We start from the raw sequence: 18,047 nt of genomic DNA, 5'->3' as shown, positions 1-18,047 counted from the left end.
CCCACAGGTAGACAGGTAGAGGAACTGTGTGTATGTGTAACTACTGTAGGAGGGATATGAGGAACCATGTGCATGTGTGTGTGTATCTAGGATGGATGTGAGGACTGTATGTGTAACTAGGAGCGATATGCAAAATATTGTACATTGGCACAGTAATCGTCATCTTCTTCAACTAATTATCCTCAATTAGAAAGCATAGTTAATGGTGATGGTATGAGGTATGAGAATCTAAATTACCTATGAATGCGTACCTTGGAAAACGGGTTTGTTTCTCCCTGAGGCTGAAGAGGGTGCCTCAGCTCTGGAAGACCTCCTGCATCGTCCCGGTGCCAACGAAAGGACCCCCAAGGGGCCTGGTTTACTACATGCCAGTCGCACTGACGTCACACATCATGAAGAGCTTTGAGAGGCTGGTCCTGCAACCCCGGGTGAGTGAGTGCATACCAGGCAAACATCGGGGTGGAGGACGCCATTATCTACATGCCTCCTCCACAGAGCCTACAGTATACACGCACCTGGAGAGGCCGCGCTGCACATTGAGAATCATGTTCTTTGATTTCTCCAGCGCCTTTAATGCCACCTGGCCTCTGCGGCTAGCGGAGAATCTCAGACTGCAGGGCAGCCAGTCAGATGTGCTGGTGAGCAACACCGGTGCCCCCCAATGAACTGTGCTGTCCTGTCACCCTCTACACCTTTGACCTCTTCCAACTCAACATCAGCAAGACCAAGGAGTTGACTGGACTGCCGGCGAGGCAAGAAGTGGCCCCCTACTCCCATCACTATCCGAGGGGAGATGGTGGAGACGTCTACAAGTTCCTGGGAGCACACTTGAACAGTAAACTGGACTGGTCAGACAACACAGAGGCCTTCTACAGGAAGGGACAGAGTAATAATTCCAGAGTTCCAGAGTCGGGGTGTAGTGTGCGAGAGAAGGCCCGATCACCAAAGTTTTTGAGTTTGGATGTCGGGACAGTGAGGGAGGCAGTGGAGGAGGACCGGAGGGAACGGGTGGGGCGGTAGGGAAGAAGGAGATCAGTCAGGCAGGGGGGGGGGGGGGGGGCAGGCTATGGAGGGCTTTGAAGGTGAGGAGTAGTGTTTTGAAGTTTATGCGTTGTTTGATCGGGAGCCAGTGGAGAGAGTGGAGGACAGGAGTGATGTGTTCACGGGACCGGGTGTTAGTGAGGAGGCTGAGTTTTGGACCATCTGCAGTTTATGGAGGGAGCGGGAGGTGATGCCAGTGAGGAGGGAGTTGCAATAGTCCAGGCGGGAGGAGATGAAGGCGTGTATGAGGGATTCAGCAGCAGGGGGGAGAGGCAGTGACGAATTTTAGCAATGTTGCGGAGGTGAAAGTATGACGTTTTTACAATGGAGTGGACATGGGGGTCAAATGAGAGCGTGGGGTCAAGGAGGACACCGGTTTCGGACTAGGGGGTAAGGGGTGATGGTGGAGTCATTGATGGTGAGTGTGATGGGCCCGGATCTGGTGAGGGTGAGTAGAATGTTCTTCCTGAGGAGACTCAGGTCTTTCAACATGTGTTGTGTGCTGCTACAGTCATTTTACCAGTCTGTGGTTGCCAGCATCCTCTTATTCGCTGTGGTATGCTGGGGGGGGGGTGACATCAACTCAAGAGACACTAACAAACTGAACTAGCTGGTGAGGAAGGCTTAGCTCCGTAGTGGGAGTCAAACTGGTCACAAGGAAACTGTAAAAGAAGGAAGGGACATCACGTCACCATGCAGCGCGTGAACGCACATTGGTGCCAAGTGTGGACAATTTCAGTTCGGCTGACATTGATGCCAGGGTTACACGACAGGAAAACAGGAACGTTGCTTCTTCTTCTTCTTCTTCTGGCGTGTGTCTTTAGACCTGCAGCTCCGTTGAGGCAAGCCAGGCCACGTTTCATCGTCCAGTTCCATCAGACCGCGTTCTCCATACGGTGGCCGGTGTTTGGGGCAACTGGTGATGACTGATGATATGTTCCACAGTCTGTGCAGGGGCTCCACACTCGCATGAGGCACTGTCCTTGAGGCCCCACCTCTTCATTGAGGCGCCGTAGCGTCCGACGCCGGTCCTTAGGCGGTTGAGGGTTGTCCACTGCTTCCGGGGCAAGTCCTGACCAGGGACGTCCAGAGGGTCATTGATGTAGAGGTGCAGCCTGGATGCGTCCTGCGGACAGTCTCTGGTTGCCTACAAGCCACACCGGTAAACCAACTGCCCATACTCGCTGGTATTGCCCCGGCTACCATCAGACTAGAAGCAGCCACACTGGTCCTTTCCCGCAAGGCACAGATCAGTGCATCCCACCTCCTTCACAATACCACCACAGAGACACCACGACGTGTGCGCCTAAAGTCACGGCACCCCTTTTCCATGCAAGCCTACAGGCTACTCCACACAACACCATCTGACACTTCCAAGGCCTCCTGGGTCAGGACGAGATGGAGGGACCAGTGGAGGTCAGCAGAACCATCCAGGAACGTTGCATTTTCGAATGAATGATTTCGTTTGTTGAATTCACTGATGACATCGTTGCCGTCTGACCCTGCCTAGGCTTCTGGCAACGAGGAGAGCTCAGGAGACAACGCGCCGTCTAACCTGACTGTGTATTTCACTAGAAGTGTTTATTAAACACCGGGAGGCTACTGTGATGAAATACACGACTAGAGTGAACGGGTGGGGCTAGTAGAAAGGACTGGACACAGGGACAAGTTAAACATCAATCAATTAATTTAATACAACAGGTAGTTCGAGCTGCGCTGTCATGCCTACGACCGCACCATATTATATACGGCTTTGACGCGCTCTCTCTCTCCTGCCGATTAAAATCAGCAGCTCTTCCTCCTCCTCATCGATTGCCTGTAGCTGCATTTGCGCATGTGATCCTCTCCTTTGGAAGTTGTTCCGCTAGCGAAAACAACGATAACACTTCCGGTCGGGGGGTTTCAAAATAAAAGAGCGACGTCTAAAACACCGGAAATACTTATATTTTGTACATTTGTGGCAGCGATACAGCGTTTTCGGTGGTTTCGTTTGGACTCACATGTTTTTTGGGACAATTTTGTGTTTTTACGGAAAACTTTTTTAAAATGAAAACGAAAAAGATCGGATCCGTCTTCGTCTGGACAAGGCCTGAGATGAATGGGATCAGCCATCTCCTCGTTTATGACCATGTCATTTAAACCGGTTATTATTACCTCTGATGTCGGAATCATCTGCAATTTGTTGCATTGTTAACTAGTTAACATTTTATATGTTGGTTGATTTATTTGATTTATTTGTTTATCTATGCATCTCCCATAGGCTTCAATAGAACTGACACCAAAGTCTGGCACCAAGCAGAGCATAGAACACTGGTATAATACTAAACACTGCACAGACTAGTTCCTGCCTGTACCTCCCCTCCCCCTCCCCATGTTATGACACCTGATTTTCCCCAAGGCGATCAATAAAAGGACACACAACACTTGACTTGAAATGCAGTAGGTAGTAGGTAGCGAATTACCATACGGCCATATAAAGTGTTGTCTCTGTGTATTTGCTGTCCAGGTCTGAGTAAAGGTGTAGTCAGTGGAGGGATGGCTCAGTTCCAGGAGGTGATACGCCAGGAGCTGGAGAGCTGCATGAACACTGAGCTGGAGAAGCTGCTGGACACGGCCTCGGGGGCTGAGAAGGAGGTACACGCACACTCAGACTCAGACACACACACACACACACACACACACTCAGACACACACGCACACTCTCACTCAGACACACACACACACACACTCAGACACACACGCACACTCTCACTCAGACACACACACACACACACACACACTAGGGCTGCACGATTTTGGGAAATAATCTAATTGCGATTATTCTGGCAGATATTGCGATTGCGATTTGCGATGCGATTATAACGTATTTAAAAAAAAATTACAAGAAGAATGTTGCTGCTTTCTGTAGTCGGGTCCCAACTGCAAAATTACTGTATTACCCTGTATTATACACTTTTACTATCATGTAGACTATTCTGCTTTGTGTTTACATGTGATGTATTGTATACATGCACATTTATTATGTTCTTGTGTGATGTATTGCAAATGTTATTGCTGTCATCTTGGCCAGGTCTACCTTGCAAAGGAGATCTTGTATCTCAATGGGACTTCCTGGTTAAAAAATAAATAAATAAAAAATTAATTGCAGGCATGGCGATTTGATAATTGCATCATTCCAAATCGCGATTTCGATTAAAAAACGATTAATCGTGCAGCCCTAACACACACACACACTCACTCAGACACACACACACACACACACACACACTCAGACACACACGCACACTCTCACTCAGACACACACACACACACACACACACACTCACTCAGACACACACACACACACACACACACACACACACACACACACACACTCACTCACTCACTCACTCACTCAGACACACACACACACACACACACACACACACTCACTCACTCACTCACTCACTCACTCGCTCACTCAGACACACACACACTCTCACTCAGACACACACACCCACACACTCAGACACACACACACACACACACACACTCACTCAGACACACACACACACTCTCACTCAGACACACACACCCACACACTCAGACACACACACACACTCACTCAGACACACACACACACACACACACACACACACACACACACACACACACTCACTCGGACACACACACTCACACACTCACTCACTCACTCACTCACTCACTCACTCACTCACTCACTCACTCACTCACTCACTCACTCACTCACTCTCACACACACACACACACACACACACACACACACACACACACACACACACACACACACACACACACACACACACACACTCAATTTATTTACGCAAATATCTACTCTCTTGCTCATGTCCCCCATGACACTCACTTGACATGACACACTTATACACCCACTAAAACACGCACGCACACACACTCTCTCTCTCTCTCTCTCTCTCTCTCTCTCTCTCTCTCTCTCTCTCTCTCTCTCTCTCTCTCTCTCTCTCTCTCTCTCTCTCTCTCTCTCTCTCTCTCTCTCTCTCCCTCTCTCTCTCTCTCTCTCTCTCTCTCTCTCTCTCTCTCTCCTCTCTGAGACCATCTGGTAGTGATTTGGTGGGTGGGGGACCCAGACGACTGGAGGGGGAAACATGTGACACATACTGTAGTGTAGTGTCAATGAGGGATCCACCTACACACTAACTACACACTATCCCAGCAAGTGTGGTGTCTAACCACTGCTTCACACACACACCTTAGTATTTGCCAATGCAGACATGAATAATCAATCATGCACTGCCAACAATTACAAGAAGAGTAATCACACACACAAGAAGTGTGATGTCTAACCACTGCTTCACACACGCACGCACGCACTCACTCACTCACTCACTCACTCACTCACTCACTCACTCACTCACTCACTCACTCACTCACTCACTCACTCACTCACTCACTCACTCACTCACTCACTCAGACACACACACACACAGACACACACTCACTCACTCACTCAGACAAACACAAGGCATTCAAAAGGTAATAAGTAAACTAGGTTGTGGTGATGTCCTCACACATTTATTTTATGCAAATATCTACTCTCTTGCTCATGTCCTCTCTCTCTCTCTCTCTCTCTCTCTCTCTCTCTCTCTCTCTCTCTCTCTCTCTCTCTCTCTCTCTCTCTCTCTCTCTCTCTCTCTCTCTGAGACCATCTGGTAGTGATTTGGTTGGTGGGAAGTAAGTATCCCAACAAGATATGCACTGATATTCAGGCTAAAACTGATACCAGGCTAAAACAAGGCTGATACCAGGCTAAAACTGATATCAGGTTAAAAAGATACCAGGCTAAAAAAGATACCAGGCTAAAACAGATACCAGCCTAAAACAGATACCAGGCTAAAACTAGATCAGGCTAAAAATTATATTCTGGACTAAAACAGATACCAGGCAAAAAATATACCAGGCTAAAACAGACACAAGGCTAAAAAGATACCAGGCTAAATACCAGTTGATTGATACCAATAACCATGTGGACCATGTCAGAAATCAAAGCAAAGGGACATATTTTACACATTACACGTTACATATATCTAAATAGAATAGAATAGAATAGATTTATTTTTCTCTTGTCCATTTATTTTGTTTGCTTTCTAATTTAAAATACAGTTTGAAACCGTCTGTACTCTGTACACAGTAGCCTATGTGTGCTAGCAGAGCTAGTCTCCAGTCACGAGTCACGGTGCACATGTGCTGTGGTTTGTCCACCAAAAAAGCACCAAAAGATAGAAAAGAAACTAGCAGAGCCAGACCTATTCAACTCCCCTGGAGCCACAGCCAGCAGAGAAGCTTGTTTACTTTCGCTTTCAAACCAGCTGCAGCCTGAGAACTGGAGTGTGATTGATTGATTGATTGAAAAGTTTATTAACAGATTGCAGAATGGGTACAGTACAGTACATCTCAATACATACAATTGTTAAGGGGATGCAGACCAGAGAAAGACTTTCGTCTTGTTTCCACCAGGGTCCCCCATTTTCAATTCATCATAACATATATGACATACATGACATACAGATAGACAGTACTGCTACATCTATACATTTATGACATATCAGATTTGCAAATACAGTACTGTTTGTGATACAAAAGTGTGGGGGGCTGTAACACTAAATATGGCGGCAACAACAAAGAATTGCTGCAAAATTGCCAGGAGAATGGGTCAAGCTATCTGGGTGAAAAGGTGGCGGGGGAGGAATGACCAGGTGAGTGGAGAGTACAAAGGGGGGATGGGGAGCTGTTAACAAAAAGGCCTTGTAAGGTAATTCCACATGAGAAATGCGATTAGCGTCAGACAAGAAGATAGATACCAATTTCCTGTGTGTTCAGTAGAAAGCTGTCTGGCTGCAAGCTAGCCTAGCTCAGCACAAAATAATGATACGGACCACTAGCCTAGCTTAATGTGGTCCGTATTTGCTTCTATTAACTTGTGCTAAGCTGTTTGTTTGAGCTAGATTTCTGTTTCAGTGGCAAAAAAAACAAGCACTATTAGTGGGCGTACGTTAATTAGTAACCAAATAAAATAAAAATAAGAGGGAATTATTTTCACAGGACATTATGAGGGATTTAAATATGTCGGATTTCAACAGATTTTCCTGGTAAAAAACAGTAATTACTGGATAACGTAAACCCTGACCCCCCCCCCCCCCCCCCCCCACACACACACACACACGCACACACACAGTCAGTAAGTGTTCCTGCCATGGATGAAATAAGGTAGTCGTTTAGCTTTTTATCTTATCTCCAAATCAAATCTATATAATAGGTATTATGTTTCATCATGAATGCATGAAAGGGCAGCTAAGGGTAAGTAACATATATTTGTAAGAATGAATCTTACATGATATAGAATCATATAAGAATGACGAGCAGGTTAATGGTGTGTGAAGTGACACATCACTTCTCTGTGTTGCAGGTGTCCAGGAAAGACTTTAAAGGCTTCAAGAAGCTCTTCCACAGATTCCTGCAGGTGAAGGGACCATCGGTGGAGTGGGCCAAGATACAAAGACCCCCTGAGGATTCGGTAAGAGTACAACCTGTGTGTGTGTGTGTGTGTGTGTGTGTGTGTGTGTGTGTGTGTGTGCGCGCGCGCGCGGTGCGTGCGTGCGTGTGTATATGCAGGACTCCCTGGAAGAAGAGATCTTGTATCTCAATGGGACATTCCTGGATAAATAAAGGATAAATAAATGCACCAGTGTCGAGTCCCGAGTCCCCATTACCCTAGTCCAGGGGTCAGCAACCTTTACTATCAAAAGAGCCATTTTTCCCCCCTCCCACAAAATAAAATTCCTCGGGAGCCGCAAAACCAATTTACCCTTAAAATGAAGATAACAGTGTATAACATTTTATATATAGTTATCCCCAAGCATACCCCACATTTAGCATAAAACACCTGACAATTGCATACCCAAAGTAATTTGCAATTTATTATACGTTTTACTTATAGCACACAGTTTGTTGCATTAATGGAATTATAAAGCAACAAAACGAAAAATGTTGTTATTGCTGTTTTTACCTCTTATAACAAAGGAAAACCTCAAACTCTTATGAAGAGGAGAAAAAATATTGGCTGTGTAGACCTATTTTTAAATAAAACACAGAAGAGGAGAAAAAACACTGGCATCTGTAGACCTACTTTGAAATAAAACCCTGAACTATGCAGGTATATTTGAGTCTTTCCCTTATTTGTGGAACATTTATAAAATAAAAAGTAGTCCACTTTGAAAAAAGACTACCATGTGTAGACCTACTTTGAAATAAAACACAGAAGAGGAGAAAAAACACTGGCACCTGTAGACCTACTTTGAAATAAAACCCTGAACTATGCAGCTCTATTTGAGTCCTTCCCTTATTTGTGGAAAATCTATAAAATAAAAAGTACATTTTTTGTTGTTCGCAAATTTCTCACCACATATCAGGCATACAGGTAAACCTGCATCGTTAGTCGTGAAAGCAAATTAATCTGTCCACTAAACCCTCTATTTTCCTCAGACTTTCCTTTTTCTGGATTTATCCATGGTTAGCTTACTGGGGTCGGAAACTCAACATTAGCCACTTGCAGACGGCAGGGAGAGGCCCGCGTGTGACGTACTGTATATTTTAGTTGATGACATATTTTAGTTGACTAAATATTTTAGTTGATGACATATTTTTTCATTTCAGTGTCACAGTATGACATCGATCTAAAAAAAAATATATATATATATATATAAATAAATAACATTTTTATTTTATTAAATTTTTGGCCAGGGAGCCACAGCTGATTGGCTAAAGAGCCGCATGTGGCTCCGGAGCCGCAGGTTGCCGACCCCTGCCCTAGTCCGAGTCCAAGTCATCAAGGTTGAGTCCACTCCACTCTGGCAGTCAAAAAGCTGACATACAAATAAAAAAAAAGGTCTACATTAAACATAAATGACACAGCGGTCACCATTTCAAAGGGAATTTATTTACTTTTAGCCCTTTCACACCGGCAGGGCTCCGTGCCGGTTCCCGAACCTAATCTTGAACCGGCCGGCGCATTCAGACCGTAAATAATTGGTTCGGAACCTGAAAAGTCGGTTCTCAGCTGGAACCGAAAATGTTTAGTTTTTTCGTGTCATATTCTAGGCTGTGAGACTGCGCTCTTGGCTCTTGACAAGTTTTGTAAGAATTTCATTAATTTATGCATTTATTTATTTCTGGAGCATTTATTTATCCACTCTGGTTGGATGGTGTATTGCACTTGTGCTGTATAATGACATACATTAGTCGCAAATTGCTTCCGCGCTACCTGTTGTATGGATCAGCAGCATGGTGCAGATGCAATGCCGAACCTTTGAAGCTGTTTTGCACACGGCACATTTAGCCACTGTTGTGTTTACTTCCGCCTGAATAACGCCCCCGTTGATGACTGAGGACGGTGGAACGTTGGTTCTGCTTAAATACGTGTAAACGTGGGCTGGTTAGCCAGAAAGCACCAAGGTTCAGAGGCTCCAGAACGGAGCCGGAGCTTGAACCGGAGCCCTACCGGTGTGAAAGGGTTTTTTTGTGACACAAAAAATAACTGTATTTATCAATTAACAATCAAACAATCAATGCTCGAGTCCAAGTCTGAGTCCGAGTCATCAGTGCTCAAGTCCAAGTCGAGTCACGAGTCCTGAAAATCAGTCCAGGACTCGAGTACTACAAAACTGGTATGCACTGTCACTGAAAATTAGAAACATTAGGATCTGGTGTTTTAGGGCAAAAGAGAAGACAGAAAGATGTCTCTGGATTTACGTCCATGTCGACTGAACATGAGAATTGCAACCTTTTTCCCCCGATATAGCCATGTAGCCTTGTGTGTGTGATGGTGTCATCAATGTGAATGATGCATCCTTGTGCATGTACCAGAATTTCACTCTATTGTGCATGGTGCATACTTAATGTGATGACGTTGGGGCGCAATGCATTTTATTTTGTACGACAGTGGTCTGCATGGAATGGGCACACGTGTCAAATAAGAATAGAGGAGTGTGGTTTACAGGATGTAGTGATCAACACAATTCACAAAACTCAATAGGCCTGTTCAGTACAATGGATAACTTTTGAGGAGGAGAATTCTCTTATATTCTCGATATTTACAAATTCCCTCTAGACAAATTCTTCACAATAGCTTCAAAACATATTTGCTAGAATATCGATATTGTAGAATATCGAAGCAATATTTCACTTTAATACATTAATACATTTTCTGGCTCACCTTGACTTCATGGACAGTCAGCCTCAAACATTTGGAAGAAAAATGGAGGGTAAAATAAATCTACTGAATGACATCATCACTATGGGACATATGAACAGCCAATATTGTGGTCTGACTGTTCATGAATCAACACAGGGAAGCATGAGCCAAGAAATTGTTTACCAAAGTTAGATATGACTTTGATAGTAATAAGGAGAGTGAGTACTAGGCTTGCGGAGTACATTACTTCTTTTTATTTATTTTTTATATATAAATAAAACCCTTTTAGTAAATCTTTGCACATCAGTGCCCATATTCAAATAAGAAACGCTCATTTGTAAAATACTGTGACGGAGTGGCTACGTATTTAGGATTCGGTAGTAGAATATGTGTGTGTGTGTGTGTGTGTGCGCACATTATAAAACTGAACGTGCTCAATTAAACCTCAAATTAAACCCCACAGCAGTGAAAGCTTGACTGGAGAGGAGCTCAGAGGACCAGTCCAGACCAGCAAAAGTTTATGCGATGTGCTAAATAAGGCTGCAGCTACATTGGTCCGTTCGTCAATGAACAAATAGAAACGTTTTGTAAAAAGTGCCGTGTCACTGGTAATACCGGTGTTGTCATGATTAGTCATGGGTAATTCCACATCACTGTAGCAACCCCTAGTGAGTACTGTCAACTCAGATATTTTTTACCTGAATAGTTAGCTCACTGATAAGGTCGTCTGACAGTGTGTGAAGGTGCCCTATGATACCCCATGTGCCAGTTTATACTGCTAGTTACAATTGTCTGCAGAATGCCCTGCTTATGTGATTAAAGGTTGAGTATAAACACACACACCTGGCAACATTTATAGGTCTGTATATGATTGATAGATGTTTTATTTTCGTGTCTTGCACTGAGTGTGCCACATGGGCTTATAAGCAGGGTTGAAAGTGGGCAGGAACGGTCCATAACTGTGTTCTGGCAACTTAGATTGGCCATTGGCTGCCCTGCTCTCTAAATATCGGCATCAGCATTGGCCATTGAAAAACCCATATCAGTCGACACAAAAATATCTTCTTATAGATATCAAGGCTTAGTTGTCAATTAATTGTTGGAAGTCACGCTTATATGAACAGGAAATTCTAAAAGTTGCATGCAATTAACAGAAGAACAAAGCGTTTACATGCCCATTAAGTGGACCAGTTGATTTGAAAGGCTGACGTGCAGATAAACAATGTTTTACCATAAATAATTTATCCATTTAATGAATATATGAACTGGTTACAGTAACTATATCCTGTGTTCATAATGAATTTGAATTTGAGCACCATTATCCTGCATAAACATCATGACTGTGCATTCCTGTTCAACTCTTCAATGTGTCAAACCACGATCAAGTGATGGATTACACTGAGGTAATATACACCAAAAACCACATTCACCATGGCAGTTGTATTCCGTCCCTCCGTTACTATGTAGTCCTTTATGCAACTAGGGTGTGACAGGTTTATCTTTAACAAAACTACAATGAAGTGATAGATTACCTGAGATCAAATGAAAAAGAGAATAGGTGTAAGTGTTTGGCCGGCTGAGTGCTAGAGTGCTGGGTCTGTGTGTCGTTGAGTTTAGAAGTGAATCATTATTGTTCGTTATCGGTGGTGGGGCGAGGTTAGGGTTAGGGGAGGCAATAGGCTAAAGGACATGGGGATTAAATGACATAGGAATGAAACATGATTCAGAAAACTGCTGCACCGCAGGGTCAGATAGAACTACGGTTCTGTGATCAACACAATTCACAAAACTCAATAGGCCTGTTCGGCAGTGTTGCGTTGCTGATTTTAAAGCTGGTTGCACTGTGTTTTAATGACGCCACGTGCACGCTCGCTCCCGCGCATGCGCATAAATGTACCTTACATAAGCACAGACTAAAGACAGTGCCTAATTGCCTCTACGAATGGAATGTAACACATTTTCATTCACAAGTTTTGTGTGAATGTTTCAAGTTTCTCAAGTTTCAAGTTTCTTTAATAGTTGTCATACAGAAGTACAGAATACTTTCATACAAAATGCTTCTTACTGTTACGCTCCAGAGACTGTGCTAGACAAGATAGTATCAAATAACATAGTATAGCATGTAATTTAGAAGAAGAAAATGAGGTCACAGTGTTCGGTATAGACATATGTACAATGTTCTGAGTTACCATATAATATACAATACTATGCAGTGTACTAATGTACAGTACTATATAGTGCAAAGCAGAAATGGGATGAGGTACAATTTAGGTACAATTTACAGTAAGGTGTACGAGTTGTAGTGCAATCCTTCATCAATAAATATAAAGTGTGGGGAGTGGGTGCTACAGTGTGTTTGTTTAAAGTGGGTGTGTGCTATAAAGTGTGTGGAGTGGGTGCTACAGTGTGTTTGTTTAAAGTGAGTGTGTGCGTGTGGATGTGTGTGCTATGTGCGTTTGGTGGTTGTTGTTGTGTAGTGTTCATTGTTCGTTTAGCAGCCTGATGGCCTGGGGATAGAAGCTTCTTCTGAGTCTTTCTGTGCTCGCCTTGAGACTCCGGTATCGCTTGCCTGACCGCAGCAGTTCAAAGAGGCAGTTGTTCGGGTGACTGGAGTCTTTAATGATTCTCTTAGCCTTGCCCTTGCAACGCTTGTTGTAAATGTTCTGGAGGGTGGGGAGCCCCCCTCCAATTGTGCGTTCGGCTGAACGTGTCACTCTTTGTAGTCTGCTTCGGTCTTGTGCAGAATGTCAGAATGTATCTGAGAATGTATTTGAACACACCTGACGACCGGTGCTATTGTTATGCAAAGTAGCCATGTGTGTACTTAGCGAGTTGGCGCATCAGTCGAGTGCAGCGCATTCCTGTGTGCACACGTGTGCACATCCATGCATGTGCGTGCGCGTGCTTCTGCTCACAGAGCCGGTTGCACGGCGTGCAACCCCGTCCCATGAGCAACGCACCCCTGTTGTTCAGTACAATGGATAACTTTTGAGGAGGAGAATTCTCTTATATTCTCGATATTTACAAATTCCCTCTAGACCAGGGATCAGCAACCTTTACTATCAAAAGAGCCACTTTTCCCCCCTCCCACAAAATAAAATGCTCAGGGAGCCGCACAACCTATTTACCCTTAAAATTAAGATAACACAGTGTATAACGTTTTATATATCCCCAAGCATACCCCACATTTAGCATAAAACGCCTGACAATTAGAGGGGCGGTCAGGTGGCGTAGCGGAGATTGCGTTCGTCACCAACGCCGGAGACGCTGGATTCACCTTTTCGAATCCAGCTCCCAGCGTTGTCACCAGCTTGGCTGGCCGTTCACACTAATACAATTGGCAGTATTAAAGGAGCTCCCGTCTTATACGGAGCTACTGAGAATTCTTGATCCCGTAGTTAGATTGGCTGACGCGCCGTTATATTCCTGGTCTCATACCAAACAGTCGGAGGGACGCGGGAAGGGGGGGTGCGGGGGGTGCTGCAGCACCCCCTCTCAATTATTGCAAAAAAAAAAAAAAAAAAAAAAAAAAATATATATATATATATATATATATATATATATATATATATATATATATATATTTTTTTATGGCAGTATTTATATATTTGTATATACTGTAACTGTATAACTGTAACACTGTATATTATACGTTTATCCTGCTCAAAGCACGTCACCATTTTAATATTGTGTGTATTGAGCCGTACTGTATTGTAGCCATTCTCCAATCTGTTAAATAAAGTTTTCATTCATTCATTACACTACTGTATGTACACAATCATACGTGTAAAACCGAGTAGATTTTCGAGTGATGACAGACTGTCACAGACTGATTGAATGACAGGTGAAACAACTAATTGTATTCACCTCCTGTCTCCCGCCTTTCCCACGCGCCACGAACCACTGAGCTACTGTGATACAGTGCTTGCGCAGTCAGTCGATTTGAGCTAGTAGTCAGACTTTGCTAGCACAGAATGTCTCACTCGCAGAAAAGAAAAATATCAGATTTATTTTCTAAACGTCCCGCCGGTCCCAGTGACAGTCCCACTAAATCTGATAAACGTCAGAGAGAGACAGAGACGACAGGTTCAGCCTCAGCATTAGGTATTGAAGAGTTAACGTTAGGTTATGACTATAACCAAGTTCTGTTAGTTAGGGGCGATGCTTGGCATCGCCTTCTGCCTTCTGCACTATCTCGCGTACGTGCACGCGTACTGAATAAACCACAAATGTACCTCTAATACCAGTATTAGTCTGACCACACCCCTCATCAGCTTACCTTCATAAGCAGGTGTGTGGTCACCTGCTCTCCTCCTTCCCAAGCTTTCACCACAAGGTGAGGACAAGGGCTGCAGCGGCGTCCGATGCCAAGCATCGCCCCTAACTAACAGAACTTGGTTATAGTCATAACCTAACGTTCTGTATCGTTAGTGGCTTAGCTTGGCATCGCCTTCTGCACAAGGGAGGCCAAGCGGAGCCACTTGGCTGACAAATACACCCCGCTGACAGCCCCCCAAAACCATCAGAACAGGGAGGGCCGAGCCCCCCCGACCCCCCCTAATGGAGGGTAGCCCCCCTATTAGGGACGTCACGGGAGGGCGACGGACCCGACCGTGCGAAGAGGCACTCAAGCAACTCAACGCACAGGGTGAGCAGACCGTGGCTTGACCCACGACTACACACACGCACAACCCGCATGCCACCCGGGAACGAACGGAGGAACAACCTCGTTACTGCCCCCAGAATCACGGGGTCAAGGGCAAACCCAACCCCGTGGCAAGGCCGTAGCAGCGGAGCACGAAGGAAGACCCAGACCCACCAAAAGGACTGGACTCCCTGGAATGGGGGCCCGGAGAAGTCCATGATGCCAGCATCAAGACCCCACCAGGTGGGCACGTAGTGCCCCGCCCCCCACATCGCCAGCGTATTCGGACAAAGGCCCCTCAGTTACTGCACCTGGTATTCCCAGGCGGAACCAACCAGGCCAGTAAGCCGAGCGGGCCCCGTCCCCCCAATAGTACACCGCCTGGCACACTGACCCTGCAGAATAGGCAGTCAGCATGGCCGTAAGCACACAAAAAAGGTTAACCAACGGAAGCAGGCAGCGCACCGGGGAAAAACCAGGCAACAGGCTGTTAACCCTAGCCTGGAGACTGCGGACGAGACAGGCGCCAGAGGGGACAGCTGAACACAGCCGCCCCGGCGGAAGGAGCGTAAGCTGGCGGTGTTGCATGACCAAGCCTCCATTTAACAACCCCCACCCAGAGGGGTCGAGGCAGAGAAGGCTGACACGATTGGCAGACGTCATGAACGTGCAGGGGCACCCTCAACCGGTGAACCCGGGAGTTGACACTGCTCCAACACACCAGGGAATCAACCACCTCGGTGTTACCCAATGCGGTGGTTGTTCCTATAACCCCTCAAGAAAAAACTCCAAAACACACCTGCGGGTATACACCGGCTATACCGCAGTACAAGTGTTTCAGTTTCCAAAAAGGGTTAACCCAGGCCTACGGGTCGCAAACATCACTTCGGACCGGGCCTGGCGGTACGGGAAGCACAGGGTCACCAGAGGAGGTCAAAAAACCACCCCCACAGGCCCCTCTTCGCCATGCGTGAGAGAGGAGCGAAAAACAATGGAGAACCAGCCCCTAAGCACACCGTACCTGGTATTCCCCGGCGGTCTCCCAACCAAGTACTAACCAGGACCAACCTGTGTAGCGGCCGAGATCCGACGAGATCGAGCGCGTACAGAATGGCATGGCTGTAAGCCATGACGACAGTGCTGAGTAAAAACATACCCAACCAGGGTCTCCATAGCGCTTAACCCTGTGACACCCAGACCGACCTGGCATTTTTCCCCCTGAAAAAAGCCCAAGTCCCTCAGGGTACCAGAACAGCAGATCTGCATCCCCGGCGGACAACGGGTTCAACTGATCTGGACCAGCGTGACCAGAACCAGTCCCGTGCCCTAACCACGCCGACATGCCTACTCCAGGAGAAGGGCAGATATGCGTGTTGATCTTAACATGAAAAGAAGGCGCCACCCAGACGTCGGGACGAACCGCGCCTGGTGGCCCACCCCAAGGGCGTGAGACCCCACTACATATGTTCAGATCCATCCCGTCATCATCCCCCAGACATGAACGAGGATCCGTCGACAACCCACCCAGGTCATGGGATGTGGTCGCCGGAAGAGGAAAAACCCCCATCTCAGTTGCTTTATAAAAACGCTGTTTCAACCACAAGCAACTAAGGCGTGCCAGTCAATCGCCTGTTTACAGCGAGCTAGCACTATACGTGCGTCGGGACACACCCCCATCAACGAACAGGCTATTTAGACCTGTCATTGAATCCCCAAGGCGCCCAGGGGAACGACAAGAGGGGTGTGACACTCCCTAACTCCAACACTTCTGGAATAGAAAGAAGGAAGTATCAACAGTATGTATCCCAGTCTACACAGCCGGGGTAAAAAATGTTCACATTTTTACATCCCACCACCCTCCCATAGGAAAGAGACGGGGATCCCCAGAGAGACTTCCCACGCGAGCTGTACAGATTGAAAAGAATATATTGCACCTTGAGCCATGTAAAAAACTGGTTTTAGGGCCTCCGGGGAAGAGGCACCGAACCCATACACACTCAATAAACGAATTGAATCGAATATACATACAATAGAAAAGGACCCTTCTAGAGGGTCCACTCACTTTGACAATCTGAGGAGGAAGGCTCTGTACTCTGATGGAGGCTTCCTCACATGGATCACATGGAAGAAGGAGTCCGAACTCACAGAAGGCCTGAGTAGGCGCTTGGTGAGGAGGAGCCCTGACCACCCCCCCTGAAAACAGATCCATCACATGGACCTGAACAGCACACGGAAGTCCTACCAACAGAGACGCGCACGGTGACGTACTCTATGGCGGGGGAATTCCTGCGGTGCACACGCCCAATATACCAGGCCGTGGGACCAGGAACTCCCTCCCCCCCCCCCCCCCCCCCCCCCGTAACGTGCCGAACCGCCACGTGACGGGAACCTTGAAGGACAGGGGGTGTACCCCTGACCGACAGAACAATGGGGAGAGGAAAGGTTACCAGTTCACCCCTTTACGACCCCACACCCATGATACGACGTAACGACAAAAAGAGAATATGACACAGTCATAGTCAGCTCTATGAAGCGTTTCACAGCTCCACACAGCGCACGAGCTAACCTGCTATCTGATTTTTACTAAGGAAAAACACAGAATAGAGAGGGCTCTAAGAACCCCGGTCCAACATACACATGTGCTTCTGTGGCCAGTACAACCCAGTTGTAGGTCACATGACACACACAACCCATCATCATCACAATGAGAGAATACATCATTCTTGATTAGTATCGACCACAGGCCTTGCTAAGCACACATGACAGCAACCAAACCAACTTCCCTTTAGGAAATAAGTTTCTCCAGCAGATTTAGCACAACCTCAGCAATCAAGCTGAGAGTTACATCGTATCCCTACCACACAAAAGACACAATTAATGCACAACATGTCTGATAGGAGGTGATAAAGTCCCCAGGGAACCGGGGGGGGAAAAACACAATCCTCCTATTTTACCCTCAATACGGCCAGTTAAAACAGGAAAACCTGTTAATGTGTGAACTCACTGTCCATTGTCATTACAGTCTGAGAAAGAACATTCTTTTACTCACTCGTCACCAAGCATAGCTTCATAGGTTAGTTGCCTTAGTAGTGAGTACACGGTACACATAAACACCAT

General features: G+C 46.0%; 1 protein-coding gene across 2 annotated transcripts in view; it reads left to right on the top strand.

Annotated features, from left to right (window-relative positions):
- Positions 1–18,047, top strand: part of ugp2b (UDP-glucose pyrophosphorylase 2b) — a 113,095-nt gene that overhangs the window by 4,116 nt on the left and 90,932 nt on the right. For both annotated transcript variants that reach the window (XM_084322249.1, XM_084322248.1), the window contains exons 2-3: positions 3,548–3,675; positions 7,502–7,609. In XM_084322249.1, the coding sequence (XP_084178375.1) occupies positions 3,577–3,675; positions 7,502–7,609 (207 nt within the window). In that variant the 5' untranslated portion in view covers positions 3,548–3,576. The remainder of the gene's footprint in view (positions 1–3,547; positions 3,676–7,501; positions 7,610–18,047) is intronic.

This window comes from Notolepis coatsorum (genome assembly GCF_963971535.1).
Source record: "Notolepis coatsorum genome assembly, chromosome: 9".
NCBI lineage: Eukaryota > Metazoa > Chordata > Actinopteri > Aulopiformes > Paralepididae > Notolepis > Notolepis coatsorum.
This window is presented reverse-complemented; position numbering and strand designations above follow the sequence as displayed.